Genomic DNA, 16,939 nt, shown 5'->3' with positions numbered 1-16,939 from the left:
AGTGGGCAGTAGGCACTTTTGAGGATTGGCAACGAGTGCAAAGTGTCAAGTTTCCAATAGTCGAAAGGTTGCTGGGGTTTTTAATGAGGGTGAAGCTGTTTGAGTTATCTATGAATATGCAGATTAAGAACAATTTTATCTCTTGTGATGAAAACGTAATGAAACACTAGTTATTTTCAACTGGTGTTTCCTTGAGTTTCAAAGTCATCCACCTGACCTGAATGGGGTGCTCTGGTTGGTTTATAATGTCATGAATTATTAATGAGTTTGAGAAGTTTACTTCTCGTCCTTTCAATTCACTTCGAAAAAAAAACTTTATCAAGAAAACTAGGATGGGTCTTCGGAATCCAAAATTCTCTCCAGCAAGTTTTCTTGATAAATTTTCTTTAAAACCTTATTTTTATGTTAAATATAGCGAGCTAGGAGTCCAAGAGTGCATGTGAACTATCAATCCCCTTCACATGCCTTTCATTACATTTGCATTGCAAAATTTCAACCTCGTGGCTGTTTTTATTCGGTGATAGTACATCGTTGCTCTGACCTGAAATATTCTCATCAGTGCGAGATGGATTTCACGCGTTCCTCACACAAGTAAGACAGGTTCCTTATTTACAGCCATCTCAGCAGGATATTGTTACTGAAAATGCATGATGGCATCTTCTTCAGCTGATCGATTAATAACTCAATTTCATTTCATTTTTGGGAACGTACGAAATAGCTCTACGAAAATTTAAAGCCGAATATTTTTGGACTTAAAACGTAAAATCTAAAATTTCGCGATCGAATGGCTTACTCTGTGAAAATAAGCATTCCTTGCATCACCGGGGACTCTTTTCGCTACCTTTGAACCCTTTAATCAGATAAGGGCGGTTCTTCAAAGAGCAAAAGATGTTTTTTCCCCAATCCAGGAGATTGTCCTTGCATTTTGCTCTCCCTTCTTTAAAGCTATCAGCTCTGCGAGGTTTTAAATTTCGCCGGTTGTTGTAAATATTAGGGGTTCGAATGTTTAGTGCTCATTGTCGAGAACTCTCCTTGAGTACTGGCTGTTCTTTTCATTCTCTAGATCTGTTGTGGCTCTGTTCTTTTAAGACTCGGCATTTGGGTGGCAGACCCTAACATCAGGGAATGCCGATCGTTGCTGTTCGCAGAATCCATATGCGTGAAGGTTCAATCTTGCGCCTATTGCTTTGTTAGCTCCTCTTTTCAGCTGTTCACCGCTGATGTCTTGAACTACGGGATCAACTTCAACATATCGCCTTATACCGTATTCAAGAGTTCAGCTGTGAGGTCTCTCGGATCATTATGTCTTTGTATAAAAAATCCTTCTCGTTTCCAAATCATAGCGTGGTCTAGCGTAAAAACCTCCCCACATACACCACGTGGGGGGAACATTTTGATAGTTTGTCAGCATCAAGGAATTGCTGTTTATTTAGGTTGAAGCCCAATTCTCGGGAGGAAGTACTGTCAGCCACACTACTGACCCTTCCTCTGCTGTCACGTCCAGCGCTGGAATCGCGCAGAATGCTGCTACACATCCGGGAACTCTTTAAGTCCATCGGCGGTCAATTTGAACAGTCCTCCGAGCAATAAGTGCGGAACAATAAGGAAAGTGGCTAGTAGCTACGGAAAACTATTCGCTGTACTATTTGGCAGCATATGGATTTTGTAGAAGCTGGTTTAAGAAACAAATTTGTATCAAAACTTGTTTTCGCGAATCTACTTTGAAAAAATGGCACCTGTAGATGCTCTTCAGTGTGGAAGCTGATCTTTAGCTTAATTAATCCGATGAACTCTTTGATTCGTGAAACCTCACAGTCAGCATATGGAGAGGTTACTCCTATGTTTCATGACAATTGCTTTTCCTCCCGTTGATAAACTGGGCACTGTGAATACATGTCTCGGAAGACAGTACCATTTTGGGCGGACTCGGATCGCAAGGATGTCCCTATCTAGCTGATTACACCTGTGTTCCGTAATCACAGGAATAAGTACCTGAGATATTGCATCCTCCAGTGGCTCTAGTAGATCCTGACTGTCGGGCAGTATTACTAGGAAGTAAGTCACCCATGTGGAAGCAGCATAGCGTGCTTCTGGCTGTATCTGAGGGAACTCTGCTAATCTAGCTACTTCGCTCACCCAATCAGAGATCTTTTCACTGACGTATTCCTTTAGACACTCTCGTGAGCCTAACGCCGCGCCCAAATGTTTTTTCCCTTCCTTTTTTATGTTAATGTCCGTTTCCTTGAATACTCTCACATTTTCATTCTTGTGTGGCTTTGCGATAGTCCAGCAATTCCTATCGTTTGGAAGGTAGCCGAAATCTAAACCCAGGGTTCTCAGGTGCCCCACTATCTCTTGATTTTTGTAGCAGAGCCTGCCCTACCCGCATAAGCGAACCAGCATTGCTTTGCTGTGGACGCCACTTGTAGACTCGTGATCAGAGGCTGGATGCTAAGAGCATAAAGAGCCATAGCGATCGGATCTGCGGTCCCTTCTGATGACAGGATCTCTTTGCCGTCCGTGATAAGTTAATAGTAGTTACAATATTTACTTCCTTTTGTGATTGGCTTTGACTCTTTCTAAAGTATTGTGTTGTTGATTTCGAGTGGCCTTGTGAATCCCGTACTAAATATGAACGAATGGCTAAATAGTACCGAACTAACTAAAGATTGCATGACATTTTGATATCCTTGTTTTGCAAGTTAAACACCCTAAGTGTTTCGAGCGAGCGTTTTTGACTTCCGCACCACAAAGATATAACATTTGTTAAATTAAGGAGTACTCCACTGTTTATTGACTTGACCCTGTTTCGATTTGTTGTATGGAGTTTAGAGCTCGACCCTGTGAAATGTCGCTTCTTTATAGGAATTACTTTCTCTGTTTTTTACTGGATTTATTTTTCAACGAGCTATGACAGTTTTTGACCAAGGAAGTTTAACATGGAAAAATTTGTAAAAGGCAAGGTTTAGAAGCATTGTATTTGACAAGAAGAATACAAAAAAAAAATAAATAAACACTACGAAAGGCAATTCTGGTCCATTAAAAGCTTCTTAATAAATTTCCTTCACAAGTATTTTTTGATAATGTCCATAGCGAGCAAAATTGAAAGATATATTTGTATGTATGAGAATGGCATGTAATGTTCAGCAGAAGTGAGGACAGGGATGAAGGTTAGGAGTAGGAGCCTGGGGTCCACAGGCGGCATGTGTCACTTTACCTTCCCTTCCCCCCCCCCCTTCCTCCCCTTGCTTCCACCATTGTACTTGTAATAGAAAAATAAAATCCCTGTCCACTTAAACAGAACAGTCCTACTTCGTAGCTGAGTTTTTCTGGAGCTAAGGCGTTGCTGCTCGTATTTACTGGTATATTTACCAATGATCGATGGATTTGACGCGTTCTTTACACAGACGAGACAAACTCTAAACTTACAGCGATCTCAGCTGGGTATTGTTACTGAAAATGCCTGGTGGTAATTTCTAAAAACTGGTTATTGTTCAACCGCTTGCCAAAGGTTATATAAAGGAGTGTTAATTAAATTGTGCTTGTCAACATAGTGCAGGTACTGTGGTTGCTCGTAAAATGTTGAGTGTCTGATGTCTTCTTTTTTGAAGAGCTAAGATAGGGTGCTCGTTTTTTGTGTGTCTGTGTGTGTATTTGTAAAAGACTGAAAACAACTGAATGCTTTACACATGCCCATTCTCCCTTCTCCCATTACTCATTGTTGTAATACATATGGCTTGACATTACTCACTAGTCCTCATTATAAGCTAGGCGACATTGATTGCAGAGAGGGGGAGAGTAAGGTAACAGGAAACAAAATGTCTCAATAGTTTTGTTTGAGTTTTCTGATACAGTGTCTTCACTTGTACAAGCACAAATGATCACACCATGTTTAAACTTCCCTGAGCAGTGTCAGCTCGTTTAATATTTATTATTCCTAAAGAAATTCTTTGAAAGCTTAGAAATTAAAGAAACCCGACATGTTAGTCTTGTGGTCAAGCTAAAAGAAGCAGAGTGGACTCCATTGTCGCGAACAGAGGGCCTTACATCGAAGAGGATCTAACTCGAAGGGTTAATAATCTTTAAGGATAAATGAAACAGCTCTATAAAGTTTTAAAGAGCATTTCTGGACTCAAAATTGATTGGTTCCTTTTTCTTCTCTAGGATTCTCTCGTCCATCATTACTGACATCTCTGAGAGGGGTGATTTCTTAATCATAGTTGTTTATTTCATGTGCGCATAGAACGTTCTCTCTTCGTCCTTCTCTGTATGAGGTTGCATTTTATCCTTTCTTGCCCTTTTAAAATCTTACTACTGTCAACCGATTACTCGAATCTTCAAGGGACATTGAAAAAGGTTCGAGTTATCTGTTAAAACAAGTGGACTGGAATTAAAGGAAACGTTGTTTGCTGTTTTTAGTGTCCATGCAGTATACTTAAAGCACCAAAAGGTTGTTTTGCGAAGGACGCCAAGGCAAAAATCTGCAACGTACTATATGTAAAACAACCGAAGAGGATTTTTTAGTTTTCCTCCATTACCTCAAATTACCATATTCTAAGGGCATCAGAACGGACATAATTTTTAGCGGTATTACACTGAGGGGTGTATGGAAAATACTAATGGAATTTGATTTGCACTTAGTGTTTAATAGTTTTAGCGCCAGAGCGTTGTCCCAGGGAGTCTGGGGACCACCCCTCCCTTATTTTATTTAAAGACGCGACGAACCCAATATTAAAAATAACGGTCAGCCAGAGATATAACGTAAAGATCTATAGGATGTATGGAATGGCCTACGAATTGTAAGTTACACTTCGTTGAACTCTCAAATGTTATTCTGAAATTAAAAAAATCTGTATTTGTTTTTTTAGTTTGACTTGCTTCCTCTGGCAACTAGTACGAAAATAAACGGGTCACCATACATCTGTAACCTTTAAAGCTACAGTAACGCTTCACATTGAACGCGCGAATCAGTTATAAATTCTACGAATTGAAAGTTACACCATCGACTTCAAAATCCCGAAGGACAGCATCGTGAGGCAAAGCTACTGGTTTTAAAGAACAACTGAGAGCGAAACAAGCGACTGATCGACCTTGGAATCCGTTACAGCCGGGTCACGAAAGAAACGCCTCATTTTCCAGAACAACCGACTGCCCAAAAGCGAGCGACTGACCGTTCTAGAAAATATTTCAATCTGCACTTTTGGTGAAAGAACAGCAACCTCGCAATGCCGCCGAGAGTTGATGTAAAAACCCTCACGGGAAAAATGAAAAATGCCGTTGGAATTCTTATGGAGTTAATGGAAGAATTTGAATCCATCTTCGCTATAAGACCGGGACTTGAAAGACTCGAAATAGTGTTCAATTTAGTGGAATCGAAGTACAGATCTGTTAAATAGCAGCAAGAGGTGATCTCGGACAAATTAATTGAAGAAGGCGCTTCATCGGAAGATGAATTGGTGTTAATGAACAGAAAACTCTGGGATTTTCTTCAAATCGCCTCGAAATACGCAGCGTATCAAAGCGAAAATAGTCATCCAAATGTTCCTGACCACAAAGAAACCTTGAAAACGATGAGTTCTGCAGTTGAGAAAGTGGCCATTGCAATGGGATCAAAACCCAGCAGCCTTGAGCAATTGACAGTTCCGATCTGGGACGGAAGTCGCAAAACTTATCAGAAGTGGAAAAGAGAGTTTAGACACTGTATGGCAAAATATGGACAAGACAAAGATGAGCAACTTCAAAGATTCCGAAAAGCAATGCCTAAGGATTTCTTCTAGACAGATCAAGTCAAGACTTGTAAAGATGTTGACCAAGCCTGGGAAACTCTCCAAAATGAATTCGCAAATGAGCGAAAACTTATGGACGAACTGTTAGCTGAAATGAACAATCTGAAACAAGTTAAACGAGACTCCAAGTCACTCACGCGTTGCGCCACGACGATTTCCGTATTTGTCAATGATATGAAAGACAGCGGCTACATCGTGTTAGAGGCGTCAGAAGCTCCGTTTTTCATGTCTCAGCTATTATCGAAGCTCGATCAAAGAGACAACACAAACTTTGGAAGAGAGATGCAAAGAGCGGGAAAGGAAGAAAATGTGTCAAACCTCGTAACCTGGTTACATCGAGAGGCAACCCTCCGCTCCAGAGGAAAACGAGACAATGACAACGCCGACGAAAAAGAACGTACCCACCGAGGACCAACCTTTAGAAGAACAGATAACCACGCAGCAAACAATGATAGAACTCCTGAGCAAGAAGCGTGTCCACTTGGTTGTACGTCGAAGCACCAGTTAGCGGCCTGTCCGTTGTATCAAAGTTCAATTGTAAATAAAAGATGGGACGTAGTCAAACAGAGCAACAGATGCCGAAAATGTCTCAGGCCACATCATACGAACGACTGTAGGAAGCCGGACGGTACTACCTGCGAGAACTGCAAAAAGAACCACCACCATTCTCTTCACAACGAGAAGATTAATTCGAATTTAAGCCCGCACGCAGTGCCTTTCCGAATGCAAGATATTCCTGCAGAAGGAAATACCAACTGCGCCACTAACTAGAAGAAAGATTTCAAGCTCATCACTGGTTTATGTCCTGTCCAAAACGTCAAAGTTATGGACTCAGGTGGAACGCTTGTTGAAATACTAGCGATGATAGATTCCGAATCAAACACAAGTCTGCTATCAAATAATGCAGCTGAACGACTCGGAATAGCTGGGACAGTTACCATCTTACTATGAATCTAGCAGGTGGAGAGAAGAGGTCTGAAGCTTCAGAAATCATCGAGATAAATATTACCTCGACCATAAATGAGGATGTCAGAAAGACACTGGAAGTATACGCTATAAAGAAACCTTGTAGTGCCGCGAAGACGATCTCGAAGGAAACTATTAAACACTTCTCTCATCTCAAACCAGCGGCGAACAAACTGCATCTATCTGGGGGAACAATAGATCTTCTAATTGGTACAGATTTCGTCGATGCATTCGTTGACATTCATACCTTGTCAGGGGAACCTAGAGAGCCGATTTCCAAATGTAACTGCTTCGGTTGGTACGTCTTAGGACAAGTTAACAGTTACAGGATACAGTCCGTTGCAGTTGGAACAGTGAGGATTGAAGACGACTTCAAGAAACTACTTTATCAGGACACGCTGGGAGTTAAACCAACAGAACTGTGTATATGTAGTGAGAACGTGCTACGAGAAAACAAGTTCGTCAAGTCGCTGTCTGATTCAACTACATTGGTAGATGGGAGAATCCAAGTAAGAATGCCTTGGAATGAGAATGGACCCCCAGAACGCAGCAATTATGACATTGCCCTCAAAAGAATGCAGTCTGCCGAGAAATCGTTCTAGAGAACAGGATGCTCCGAAATCGTAAATGACGAAGTCCAAAAGCTGTTGCAACAAGACTTCATAATTAAAGTTCTTACAGAAGAAGTTGATCACAGCCAACCTGAATGGTATCTGCCTTTACAAGCAGTCCTCCCACCAGAGAAAACCACTAAGGTCCGCCTTGTTTTCGATGCGTCTTCAAAGGGTCACGACGGTCTTTCCTGAACGATCACCTTGAGAAACGACCTAATTACATTAACAGTCTTCCCAATGTACTTATGGGCTGGCGATGGAACGAAGTGGCTTACTTGGGTGATATCCGAAAAATGTTTAATCAAGTTATAGTGAACCCTGACGACCAAGTTTTCCATAGGTTCTTGTAGAGAAGCGACAAAACTGAAACGCCCTCAGTCTCTCAGTGGCTCAGATTAAATTTCAACGACAAGCAAGCACCAGACATCGCCTCAAACGCCATCAATTACTTAGCCAAAGTCTCACAAGTCGAATTTCCGGACGCAGCCCAGGAACCGCGAGATCACGTGTACGTGGACGATATCGCGGGCTCCAAAAGCAACTCAACAGAAGCCAGGAAAATAACGAAAGAAATTGACACCATCCTCGGAAAAGGCAAATTTCAAGTTAAGGCGTGGCACTCCAACTTCTCGGAAATCGATCAGTCTAGAGGTGAAAGATTTACAGATCTGCTTGGCCACAAATGAGATAAAAAAGAAGATAACTTTACCTTCAAGAAAGAAAACGCGGTTGGCCTATTGGAGGGCTTCTCCAAAAGAAACTGTCTGAAATTTCTCGCTCAACTCTAGGGTCCCATCGGTCTTGTTTCATCCGTTAATATCAAGTTCAGAATTGATCTGCAAGCACTATGGAGTTCAGGTTACAACTGGGACGACATTCTTCCCGAGAGTATTCAGCAAACATTGTTAGAGAATGTTAAGACCATAAATGATCTCTTGTCATTTCAGTTTGACCGTAAGCTAAAACCAAGCCATGCCGCGGGCGTGCTTCAAACTCACGGATTCTCCGATGTTGAGGAACAGGCTTATGGTGCTGTAATCTTCCAACGATGGAAACTTACTGGTGGAGACTACCAATGTGTTCTAGTCATGATAAAGGCTTTCGTCGCACAGCTGAAGAAGAAAAGCATCCCGAGACTAGAACTGCTGGGCTGTTTAGCACTTGCAAGGATGTTAGTTACATGTGTAAAGGCCTTGGAGTTGACAAAAGCCCAATACTGGGAGAGATTCTACTGGGTCGATTCAACAATCGTTTTGTCCTGGGTCAGAACGCTACCACGGGAATTCAGACCCTTTGTATCTACCAGAGTGGCAGAAATCCAAGAGTCAAATGGGGCAGACCAAATTCGCTGCATCAAGTCTAACCATAACCCTGCAGATGCTCTAACGAGAGGAATCCATCTTAATCATCGCGTGAAGTGGTCGGAGGGACCATCCCTCCTAAAGTTGCCAGAAGAAAAATGGCCCAACTTTCAAGACCACACCCAAGTTAACGCTCACGTGGACGACCCCGAAGCATTAAAAAAGAAGAAAGTATTTCAAAAAGAGAAGAAAGCCAGTAAAAATTACAATGCTTTCGCAGAAGTATGCCCTGAACTAAATCAGCCTGAATCTGAAGGAGGTCCTATCCTTTCACATTCGTTGAAAACTTGTTCTACGTACTCCAAAATACGGAGAACTCTTGCCTACGTCCGTAGTTTTATTCGCAACGCACGAAAAATAAACCCGAGGTCAGGACCCATTTTAGTTCCGGAACTGAAGGCTGCCGAGGCCCGTCCTCTGAAGTGGAGTGACTTTCCCGTCAACAAAGGGAGATTGGATAAGAAACTGGTGGCAAAGAAGGGTGAAGACGGCCTCCTTCGTGCGCATGGTCGTCTTGAAGTTGTCAGGTCTCTCCCTGAAGAATTGAGAAAGCTTATTATCTTACCACCCGTTTGTAATCTTGCTTCTGCGTGCTCTCCACGAACGACTTGGGCACTGTGGCTATAAGAGTTTAATGTACCAGGCCAGAAAAGGATTTTGGATCATTGGACTCCGCAGAATGGCTAAGTCCGTCACCTCAAAGTGTGTCACATGCACAAAACTACGGAAAAGACCCCTCAACCAGCTCCTGGGACAGATTTCAAACCCAAGAGTAGCAGCTGGCCTCCCGGCATTTTCAAACACTGCCATGGACAAGTTCGAACCAATACAGATTAAGCTTGGCCGCAAGACTCTAAAAGAGGCCCAAGTGATCATCTTCACCTGTATGACATCACATGCGATCTATCTAGAACTGGTCACTGAAAAAACCTGAGATGCATTCTTGATGGCCTTTCGACGATTTGCCTACCCTCGGGGATACACCAGTGTATGCTGGACAGACCATGGAACAAATTTTGTGGGTGCCCAAGGTTACCTAAAAGAAACCACACAGAACTAGGATTTTCCTAAGATAAAGAGAGTCCTCTCCGATAAATTTGGCTGCGAGTTCAGATGGGAGTGGAACACACCACATGCGAGTCACCAAAACGGAGTTGTTGAGACCCTAATTAGGTCAGTCAGACTAGCACTTAACGCCACTTGCAAGAACCAAGCATATTCCGAGGAACAATGGAGAACATTTTTGTCAGAAGTTACCTTCCTAGTCAACAGACGACCACTGCACCCCAGTTCCTATGATATCTGGGAAGTACCACCGATCACTCCCAACGACCTTCTTCTAGGCCATCACAATCCACCGCCACAGCCAGAACCAGAGGGAAGAACCAATCCGCGACAATACTCAGAAGCACACAAAACAGAGTCGCTGATTTCTGGAGGAGTTGGATGAAGTATTTCGCCCCAAACTTGTTACCAAGAAACAAGTGGTTTCGCGTGCGAGATAACATTCAGACCGGTGATCTTGTATTGAGCTAGATCCCAAACACAAAAGATGTGAATGTAAAATGGCGCGTACTATAGGCACCTATCCTGGAAACGACGGCCTTGTCCGAAAAGTGAGAATAGAAACAAGAGACGTAGAGTACGACAGACCTATTCACAAACTGTGTTTCATGGCGACAAAGGAAGAGCTTGATGCAGGACTACTTTAGTTTCGATGAATTGAAGAACAATGAACACTTGCATGAATCTTTCAATCTTAAATGACAATTTTTTTCTCAATTAGAGTTAAACTCTTAAATTCCACACTCGGACGGAGTGATTTTCACTCAGTGTTTAATAGTTTTGGCGCCAGAGCGTTGTTTCGGGTAGTCTGGGGACCAACCCACCCGCCCCTTTTATTTAAAGACGCAACGAATCCAATATTGAAAATAACGGTCAGCCAGAGATAACGTAAAGATCTATAAGATGTATGGAATGCCCTACGAATTGTAAGTTACATTTCGTTGAACTCTCAAATATTATTCTATATTTGAAAAAATCTGTATTTGTTTTTTTAGTTTGACTTGCTTCCTCTGGCAACTAGTACGAAAATAAACGGGTCACCATACATCTGTAGCCTTCAAAGCTACAGTAACGCTTCACATCGAAAGCGCGAACCAAAATTCGCTCGAAAATCGCTCCTCTGATCTGCTGATATTCCCGCCTACTCGGGATGTATTTGATGCGTTCTTTATTTAAAAAGGGCAGGACCAAGCTTATAAGTCAGCCAGCCGCTTGTTGTTACTGAAAATGCCTGATGGTAACTTTTTCAACTGATTGTTTTGCCACCCACCAAAGATGATTAAGAGTGATGTTAATTACACTGGATTCGTAAATAAACTATGGAAATTGTTCTTCTCAAACTGAAATTGTTGTACTTTTCCATATTCTACACAAAGTCCTAACACATATACTCTAACAAATTGATTTCGTACATGATCGGATGTTTTCTTTTTGGGGTTCTGTATTAACGCTTGAAAGCAGTTAATACGCTACTCAACAATAAATTTAAAGGGTAAAATTACACTTTGTCGTAATTGTATGGGAGGCTCAGGGTTCCTGACCGACAACGGCTAAGAGTGGAAAAGTTTGAAATAATAGGTAAACACAAAATATTTCAATAGTTTTATTTAAAACTATATATTGAGCGCGCGCATGCAAATTCAAACGCTATGTTTAGGTTTATATCGCCAGGTAAAGTCATGATATAAAATCGATATTTTGTTTAAAATAATTTGTTTGAATGCTTCAGAGGAAATGATCTAAAGGCAAGCAACATGTTAGTCTTCTGAATAGGCTTTATAACTGAAAATTTGCATGCTCTATGGTCAATATTCTGTGATTTTAAACGCTCAGGTGGTAGATGGATAAGGAGAAGAGAAAATAATGGGTTATTATTTATTCTTGGCGAGGAATAACGTCAAAAGGAGTGATCCACCACAGAATGAAGGAGGATAAGTTTCTAAAGAAACTGTTGTGCTGCGTCGGTGGGGCTAACAAGGTAATCCGGTTATATCAAATGAGTTGAAATTGTAAATCGGCCACCGTAAAGAGTTCAAAAGCTAACGTTTCGAGCGTTAGCCCTTCGTCAGAGCGAATGGAGGAATTGTGGGTTGCGTGTGGGTTTAAATGCAGAAAGCCGAGAAGCTACGCTATTGGTGGGAACATATTGACGAGAAAAACACGAACAAACTAGTAAAATGAAAAGCGTGCGTTGACACCTATAGGGTTAAGAGTGCCGATTTAAAGGATACTCCTTTTTTCAAGAGTTTTGTGTTTAATAAGACTGATTCTGTGTTCCATTTCAAATTATTTGAAATTTAACTCATTGCATATGACTTTCTTCATACCTATACATGAGGGTGTACAATCGCAAAATATCTGCACAAAATTCCCTCTGGCTAAATCTTGTACACTTTTATAATTTTGTAAAATTCTTGAAAATCTTCAGGTATGTACATTGAAGTGATGGGTGTAAGTAGACATGTTTACTATTTTAGCGCTAAGCCCTCGAAAAAAGTTTTAAAAGCTTTTGAAACCCAGGGACTGGTGATGAGATATTTCTCATTCAATAAGATAAATAAATAGATAAATAAGTAAATAAAAACAATAAAAGAAAAAAACCAAATGATTACTTATGGGCAACTTGGGATAATATAATTGACAAAAATGGCACAGGTTTCTCTATTTCCAAGAAGATTTTCACTAGAAAAATGTGAATGTATATTGAACGTAAAATTATGTTCTGCTGGTCAGTGTCAACGAGTCGTTATTTGAAGGATATTCGTTATTTCAATTGAACTTTCAAATCATGAAACTAGCCAACTAAAGAGGCACGAAGAATTTACTGTGTGTTATTAGCGTGGCAAGGCCCCTGCACGAGTGAGCACCTCCGGTGCCTTGTGATGTACTTTCATAGGATCTTTGTTTCGCTGTCAAAATATCGTCAAAGAAAATAATTATATAGTATGTGTTATACAATATACATTAGCGACCTGAAATACCAGAGAAGACATGGTAAACATAACTTTGATCAGATTTACGGCCTTCCAGTCCCGCAACATATGGTTCTACTTGGTCTCGTAACCTCTCATCACAGGTCCACTATCGAACCTTTCCTCATTTAGAAAGCAGCGCCAAAACACAATATAAGCACTTGTGAGGAAGCTAGAGTTAAAGAACTTACTGGGAACGTTTCTGACGGGTAAATCAGGTACTATGAGTTCAATGTCTCTTTCTTTAAAAGTTTGGATGGTCTACAGTCATGAATAGTTCTGCAAGTAACTTGGTGCCCTTGAGAACCGTTTAGATCTCGTGGTGCTGGACTCCATTACTTAGGGCTTGTCAGGTGTTACAAATAGAGCCTTGAATTTAATTGGTATTGCCACTATGGGTTTGTCTAGCTGTTTAGGAACTGTTTGAGCCTTTGCTGACGGGGTGGCAGAATCTCGCCTGGATTTGCTCGGATGGATGGCCGTTGGGGAATATCTTTTGCATCTGGTAAATAATCGGAGGTTTTTTAATCCAAGCTCTGAAGGTTTCGTTCACAAGTCCTCTCGCTGTCTGATTTTCCCTATGTTAATAGTCTAGAACAGGAAGAAAGTGGGTTACGAGCTCTTGACAGAGTATCGTCTGGAAAAAAGATATTTCCATGGCTTTTGGTGTATCTGCTACTCACACTGCTCGAGTCGCGACAAGAGGTACTGTAGCCTATTGTGAGCTGATGCCGATAACTTCTAAAAAAAAAAAACCGCGGGCTTTTGTCAGTCTACTGCCGGATGGCTCTCCAGCCGAACACATCTCGGTGGTTACGCTTTATGCCAAAAACTGGGGCTAAAATTTCTTTTCGATCTGCGAGTGCTTTCTCTCTGCCACATGAGAGTCCTCCTTGAAAATGTCACTGGTTAACAATTTTGCATCAATAAAAAGGCAAGCCCATCCTTGGATACATCTCGTTGGCCCTCTGTTTGGTCACTCTAGCTGAAATACTGGTGCTTTGAAAGCAGCGTCTGATCTCTTCGAAGGGAACTTTCTGCTAATGGATGCAGATTCACCCGCCGTTTTTGTGTGTCAGGCAGCATAGTGGCTCCAACATTTATGAAAGGTTCCTTAGCCTTATAAATCTCTGCACTGCTGGCACTTCTTCCGGTCGCTCTACCATGACTATTGTGTCAGCTTTCCTCGGAGCTGCCTTTACCATTGCCTCTTCGTCATCACACGTCCAATGAATGGCACTTCCCGTCAATAGAATTCTAGCTTCTCATTAATCAATTTCATGTGTTTTTCCCAACAAGGGTCTTACTCTTGCATGACATTTGTTCAGCGCTCATAAATTGGGTTCGTCTCGCCTTGGCAGTAATTATTTCAAAAGTTCAAAACTTTATCGGTCCTACCTTTCTCCTCATTGGAGGCGAAGGTAAACCAGATTTGATATCGAGGGCTTCTGGCCCGCTACATGTGATGAAAGTTGCTACTCGATAGTCGTCCAGTCTCCAGTGCAAATTCTGACTAAAGCTTTTATTTAATTCTTTGCTAGATCTCCGCGGAGATCTAGCTATGCAATAACTGAAAGATTTAAAGATTTGCTGCGGTGTTTGAGGTTTGGAACTGATGAGCTGCTGCTGCAATCTGCTTTCGACGTCATATAATGTCAAGTGTCTGTCGCCGTGCTTCGGTCCAAAGCTAGCCCAAATTCGACTGAAACTCACTCAGAAAGCTGCTATATGTCCTGTTGAGAAGTCGTCAGTCAATGATGTTATTAGCGCGTGCAGCAGAAATACCGGTAACAAACGGAGTCAATAAATGTTGTCCCATTTAGTTGTGCCTCTGGAGCGACTTAGCAGTCGGTGCAAACAGATGTCAACGTTATATTTGTTCTTGAATATCCTAAACTCGGTTCCTTAAAGATCGAAGGGCTAACGCTCGAAACGTCAGCTTTTATAATCGTAACGGTGGCCAATTTACCATTTCAACTTTGTTGATATATTCAAATTATTTCGTTACCCCCACCGACGCAGCACCAAACAGTTTCTTTAGAAACTATCAGCCTTTATTCCTTAAAGATCGCTAACACAAATTTTTGGTTTTAAAAATATCTTTAAAGGAAAATAAAATTATCTTCTTTGAGAGTTATGCAACAAGCTATAGAACTGATACGGCAAGTAAGATGATAACATGAATCCACATGGGTGATTAAACTTTATTCCATTCCAGTTGCAATTGGGTCTCGTGTCTATTGATTCATCAATCAAAATTACAGCTAATTAAATAATTTTTGTATGCGATTTGTGTCGCTGTCATTGGATGGTTACTAGATTTCAGCTCTACTCATTCTTCTTCATAATTTTCAAATTATAATTTTGAAATCGTCGTCGTTTTTCCCCTTGTTTATTGAATATTTCTTCTCATTCATGAAAGTAAGTCTCTTTTGAGCACCACTTTGCTAGAGTTGCGATGCATCTTGAACGATAATAGGCCAGCTGACATTGACATTTCATAAAGGTACAATCGCTAAAAAACGTTGCATAACTGGTATTTGTCCTGTTCGAAATAAGTTGTGATCTTATCGCGTAATTTAAAATCGCAGCCTTTTTTCAAAAGTGATGATAACAGCCTCTGCCAAAAGGGGACTACGGTTTTTCTGGAGAGGAATGCAAGAGAGTTCTATTGAGAGCTTTGAGAAAACGATATCGTTTCCTAGTAATATCTAAAAAGCGATTGCGAGGATTTTATCAGGTTCCAAATTAGAGAAAACATTTGAAACCACGAGGCCTGCAGCCTCGTGGAGGCTATGTCTACACTATACCGGATAGCTCGTGCTCCGACACAAAAACCATATCGGATAGGGCTTCTGTTCACAAAGGCAACTCTGATTTGGGCGCGGTTTTTACAACGGAGCGACGCTTTGCCGCTTCGATCTTGAAAGTGAATCGTCACGTATCGGATAGTTTTTCGTACCACTCTTTGACATCGTGTGAACAGGTTCCGGCCGCAGCGGAAGTAAAAAAAACTCGGAGGGAGGATTGAATTCCACAATATGGCGGCCTTGCCACTTGTGTTGATTTCTGCTATCTCGAACGCTGTACTCAATTTACAGCTCTGTATGATGAATTTAAGAGGAAATGTGGCCAAAACTCGAACATTTTCAAAATATGGTGGCAATAGCCGAAAAATCGATTCGGCTCACATCCTCAAGTTAGGTAGGCGTTATGGTGAAACAAAGCACGGCATACTTCGTTTGGCTGAATATCGATTTATTTACGAGAAAATCGATAAAAGCTGAATTTCGCCCAAATGCCACTTTTGAAGCTCAAAATTTCAGACGAATCTCGGAGCGTCGCGCCACGCATTCAAAACACTTGGACCAATAAAAACTACCAAATCTTGAAAAAAAACATCAATACATAATTTGACAGCAATTTGAGCAATTCTTGATCATTTATTTACACAACGTAATTGAATTTATCCGACCTTCTTCTAACAAGATTAAAAATTGGTCAAAAAGCAACCTGTTACTTAACTATGTGCTATGCAAATTAATCGACTGAAAATCTGGCTTTTGTAAGGCAAAGTGTGGTTCTTTTCGATCTCCAAATGATTTTTTGGGGAAATGACTCAGTGCAATTTAATCAAATTTTAAAGTTGGATAAAATGAGCTGATTTGACGATGCCGTCAGTTATTCGAAAATGTACACATTCACACACAAACTCGATTGTTTCGCATTTTACATCCAATCTACAGCTTATTTAAGATAAAATCATCTTACTGTCCATATTGCTGTACCACAAATGGGGATTGCAGTCCTGAAATTGTTGCATCGCTCCCATAATAGCGATATAACTTGGCAGGGTAGTCAACACATCCTGATAATGATTGTTTACAATTCGTATCCCAAGGTTTCTCTCTTTCCATTTCGTTGAAAAGGAGGCTGCAATTACTTCACGTAAGAGATCTTTATTTAAAAATAAGTCTTTAACTAAATCGCGAACCAAAATGTTGGCGAAATGTTGCCAGTTCAGAAACATGTTTCTCGTGTGCTGAATAACGCTAATTAATTCAAATTTAGGGTCCACATGCAGAAACCGACAACTCCGCAATATACAAGTTTGGAAAGTGAAGCACGTGGCTACACGAACTAAGGTCGAGTGTTACATAAAGGAAACAGGAGCA

The 16,939-nt window shown here is 41.1% G+C and overlaps 1 protein-coding gene and 1 pseudogene across 1 annotated transcript; both read left to right on the top strand.

Moving 5' to 3' along the window:
- The first annotated feature begins 5,702 nt into the window (after positions 1 to 5,702).
- LOC148739771 (uncharacterized) lies at positions 5,703 to 7,354 on the top strand (annotated as a pseudogene).
- Positions 7,355 to 7,611: 257 nt separating this feature from the next.
- On the top strand, positions 7,612 to 9,354 carry LOC148739770 (uncharacterized). The gene is made up of 2 exons (XM_088749564.1): positions 7,612 to 7,677; positions 8,155 to 9,354. The coding sequence occupies exons 1-2, from the start codon at positions 7,612 to 7,614 to the stop codon at positions 9,352 to 9,354; spliced, it is 1,266 nt and encodes a 421-aa protein (XP_088605690.1).
- Positions 9,355 to 16,939: the final 7,585 nt, after the last annotated feature.

This window comes from Stylophora pistillata, chromosome 2, assembly GCF_964205215.1.
Source record: "Stylophora pistillata chromosome 2, jaStyPist1.2, whole genome shotgun sequence".
In the NCBI taxonomy this organism is placed as follows: Eukaryota; Metazoa; Cnidaria; class Anthozoa; order Scleractinia; family Pocilloporidae; genus Stylophora; species Stylophora pistillata.
Note: the sequence above shows the minus strand (reverse complement) of the source record. Positions and strands in the feature narration are given on the sequence as shown.